This window comes from Cariama cristata, unplaced genomic scaffold (assembly GCF_000690535.1).
Source record: "Cariama cristata isolate BGI_N322 unplaced genomic scaffold, ASM69053v1 scaffold10705, whole genome shotgun sequence".
Taxonomy (NCBI): domain Eukaryota; kingdom Metazoa; phylum Chordata; class Aves; order Cariamiformes; family Cariamidae; genus Cariama; species Cariama cristata.
Window position 1 is genome coordinate 18215 of NW_009615808.1, and position 4353 is coordinate 22567.

General features: G+C 39.0%; 1 protein-coding gene across 1 annotated transcript in view; it reads right to left on the minus strand.

The window, feature by feature from the left end:
* RXFP1 (relaxin/insulin-like family peptide receptor 1) overlaps positions 1-4353 on the minus strand; it is a 33649-nt gene that overhangs the window by 15569 nt on the left and 13727 nt on the right. The window contains exons 2-4 of the mRNA XM_009699966.1: positions 3270-3374; positions 2336-2441; positions 975-1046 (exon numbers count right to left, since the gene is read on the minus strand). Coding sequence (XP_009698268.1) covers positions 975-1046; positions 2336-2441; positions 3270-3374 — 283 coding nt within the window. The remainder of the gene's footprint in view (positions 1-974; positions 1047-2335; positions 2442-3269; positions 3375-4353) is intronic.

Below are 4353 nucleotides of genomic sequence, written 5' to 3' on the forward strand. Positions count from 1 at the left end.
GCTTTTACAGGATGAGTTTGTGTCAAACACTGCTCAAGAGCTTTCTGAAAATGTACAGTTATCAATCAGAAAGGTGTGAAATTAATATTAGAAACAAATATTTTGTACAGACAGATACGGATGCGTTTCATTTCAATGAAAATAGTTCTTTCAAGATTTTAAGGTCATAAGGGCACTTAACTTTGTGAACAGAAGATGGTGCTGCAGTACAGCACAATTTAAATAAAAGTTATACTCCAGTAAGTTTTCTAGGACTGTTAAGCACCTTGAATTGCCGCCATAGCAGCCCTGCTCCAGACTTTTGCATTTAATTCTTAATTTCACTAATTCTATATAAAGACAACTTGTTAAAGGCTATGATTTTTTAACAACATATATGTTACACGTTGTAAAACATAACATGGTATTGTGTTGCCATAACAATTTGACTAGTTGGGGCATTATCAAATTGGTACCAGATGTAATTAGGGGTAAAATCAAATGCTACGTGAATGAGTTTCCCAAGACAATGGGAAGTTTAAGTTTCCAAACGTTTGTTTTGCAGAATAAATGGATTAAACTAATTTCTTTTGGTGTATTACCATTCATTATAAATGTTACTTCCTTCAGACATGATGAAAGTTTAGCATTTTTCTGGTATGGAATAGTGAATATAAATAATTAAATATGCAGAAATTATGGTTTTGCAAAAAGAGAAATGTCAAATCGAGCTATTTGCACCAAACAGATCACACAATTAGATGGAGTACTACTGAAGGTACAAATTTCAAAATTCTGTTACAATAGAAATTACAATTCTGTTACAATACAATTCAGTTACAATACAAATTACAAAATTCTGTTACAAAACAAAATTTTGAGTATAAAATGAGAGTTGTCACTTGGACGTCAAGCTCTGCATGTGTGTATGGGAGAGGGAGAGGATGAATATTTAAGGCATTAAATAGGTACTTTAAGTTGAAGCACTCCCTTACAGATTTTTAAGGTCTTGGTATTTCTTGAAATTGTCAGCAGAAAGTTTCCTTAGCAGATTCCTCTGAAGAGACCTGTAGGAATGAATGCACACAGTAAAACTACTCTCTCACCTTCCTACAGTGCTGCCACTTGTGTTACTCAATATGAGCAGCTTTCACACTGCTAAATAATAAAAGCAACATGAAACCACCTGAATATGCCACCTCTGTTTGTCTGAATATTTGTATCTATTTAAGCAGTAAGCCAAATACCTTATCATCAAAAAATATTCTCCCATGTCCCCAAAGCAACTGACAAATATTACGTCCAACAGTTAAAAAGATTTGAGTATGAACTAAGCCACACATTTATTTCAAACCTCAAAGGCATATAAAGCTTATTTTCCAGTGCATGTGTCCCTGTGTCCCCATCTCCATTGGGCACCAGCTCAAGTGTCCTGTCAAGAACAAAAACCGTTCAGGATGTGGTTGGACTAGAAGAGACTCTAGCCCAGAAGCCATCTGAACTGACTCACTGCATTTTCTAAAGCTAGAACTGGGCCATTATTTTTGAAGTCTTTGTTGACCCTGAGCCAACAGCCAGTTTAAATACATATTTGACATTCCACATCAATCTTCGTTGTGAAGTATTGCGGTGTGCGAAGATGGACCCAACAAGGAGAACCTCAGCCACATGTGAGCATGAACTGGTACTGAATGGAAAGATCCGTACCCGTGCTCTAAGGGAAGATCCTCAGGGAAGGACACATGAGGCTGTCCTCTGCTCATCATACAGCAAACGGTCTCTCAAACAGTGATGCGCAAACGAAGAGCAATATCAACCATTCTCTGATTTCTTCAAAAAGTTTGATTTACACATATTATCTGTATGATGACCCAGCCCAGATTAAATCCTTTTAAATAACGGCATATTCATAGACATCAAATGAGATCTGAAAAGATTTGCTCAAGCCAGTAGTTCCACTTAGTTCAAGGTTATTGACTTTATTGGCAGGAATACAGACTAGGAATATTGGCAGGATCGTAGAATAATAAAAAGGTCCTAAGCATTGTGTCTTAAAGAGAAACATATCTTTTGATGATTGCTTTAGTTTTCCTGACACTGTTCCTAGCTCAAGCCACTGTTACAAACATGAAATAATCACTTCACCGCAGAGATTTTTTAGTTCCTTTTCTCTCCTTTTATGCAGGGAAAAATCTGTACTTAAAACATTAAAGGACTTGTCAACAGAGAGATGCTATGCTTTCACAAGTACCAGATGAGCCAACCGGTCGTAATCATAAGGCTGTAGTTGTGAAAAGATGTAGGATTGATAGCCAAACCTAAACAGAGCGAGAGAGCACTTTTCTGCTCTACTTACATTACGGTTATGTTTGAAGAGGCTGACGGGACAGCACGCAATTTGGCAGCGTCGCAGCAGATCTCCAGGCCTTGGCAGGTACACGCTGCTGGCACAGCACCAGCCACTGCGTGAGAACAAGAACGTGGTTGTGGCGAAAGGTGGGATGGGTAGTGTGATGGGATGCGGAGAAAAGAAAGATGGTGTAAAAGAACAGTCAGCACAAAGATAGACATACCGGCCTGTGTTAAACAGAAATTAAGGCACATGTTTTTACATAGTTGATTTAGACCTGGGAAGACCCTAACAATAAAGGGACACAAAAAATTACGTTTCCTCCTGACCTCTGTGAAAGAGCTAGTAAAAGCTCTTGAGCTTTAGGCTTGATATAGATGAATCTGGCATGGATTTTTTGTGGCTCTTTTTTAGGTTATTCAGTCCTCCTATGTTTACTAGAACAAGCACAATTCTGTTCAGGTGGAAACGGGATGAAAATGGGTCAGGAAGTCTTTGCTCCCTTTTACCCCATCTCTGGGCTTGAAGTTAGGGCAGACAGCAGAGTCAGAACAACTGCACAAAGGGACAAATGCCCGCAGAAGTGGAAGGGGTCTGCAAGAATCATTTGATGTATGAAGAATTGAATTTGGAGGATTGTTGCCTTCATTTCACTCTGAAAGATGTGTGTTTCATGGTCTTTCAAGCGGTATTAATATATTCAGTTAAACATTTATATTGCCCTCCTAATTGGCATATGTTTGATGCTTCTCTTACAGAAAATGAATCACTTAATGGAACTGAAATTAGCTTCAGTGCATTTGTTCATCTAAGACATTAATTCTGTTTTACTATAAATGAAACTGCACTGTATTTCTCTTTCTGATAAGCATATTTGCGGTGCACTTCTTTCTAAGAATCATCAGTAATAATCACACAAATAGTATCTGTAATTACTTACAGCACTTGGGTGTCTTCGTCTGAAATGCATACAGAGACTTCAGTTTATTGTATTTGTCCTTCGTATAATGTTTATCAAATTGCAGAGACCATCCGTTGTTGTCTTCTAATGAAAAAAACACATACAAGACACATTAGAATAGAAATAGAAGGTAGAAATACCTTCACTAAATTTAGTTGCATCAAGTTTTATCTAAATAATATGCTTTTCCCAGAACATTTCATAGACCATTAGACGACATTGTCTTTATACAGCTGCCTAATCACATGTATGTACAGAGATTACGAGCTACATAGTAGGAATAGCTTATGCCTTCAACAACGTTTTCTGTGACAGTTGCACCAAAAAAGTATGATCTTTCACTTCAGAACTTTTTGTTTACATAGGAGTCTAAAAACCAGAGGCGATTATATTTTCCTACCTCCTTAAATGTGCAGGTTTGTCACTTTGTCCAGGAAAGCTGAAAGGATTACTACAACTCCTACTACTTCTTTCAGAGGGCTGTCTCACACTATAACAGCTTATACTTTCTTCCCGGAAAATCTAGCTGAAGGTCAAATGAACACTGCTTTTCAAGAGAATGGGTGACATGGTGTAACATATTCAAGTCAGTATAAGTTCAGCTTAATATGCATCTTCTTAAACAAAACATTATTCCATACTACCAGTTTGGTCACTGTGCATAGATCATAGAACGGTTTGGTTGGAAGGGACCTTAAGGCCCACCCAGTTCCAACCCCCTGCCCTGGGCAGGGACACCTTCCACCAGACCAGGTTGCTCGAAGCCCCATCCAACCTGGCCTTGAACACTTCCAGGGATGGGGCATCTACAACTTCTCTGGGCAACCTGTGCCACTGCCTCACCACCCTCACCATGAAGAATTTCTTCCTGATATCCAATCTAAATCTTCCCTCTTCCAGTTTAAAGCCATTGCCCCTTGTCCTATCACTCCATGCCCTTGTAAAAAGTCCCTCCCCAGCTTTCTTGTCGGCCCCTTTAGGTACTGGAAGGCTGCTCTAAGGTCTGCCCGGAGCCTTCCCTTCTCCAGACTGAACAACCCCAACTCTCTCAGTCTGTCTTCAT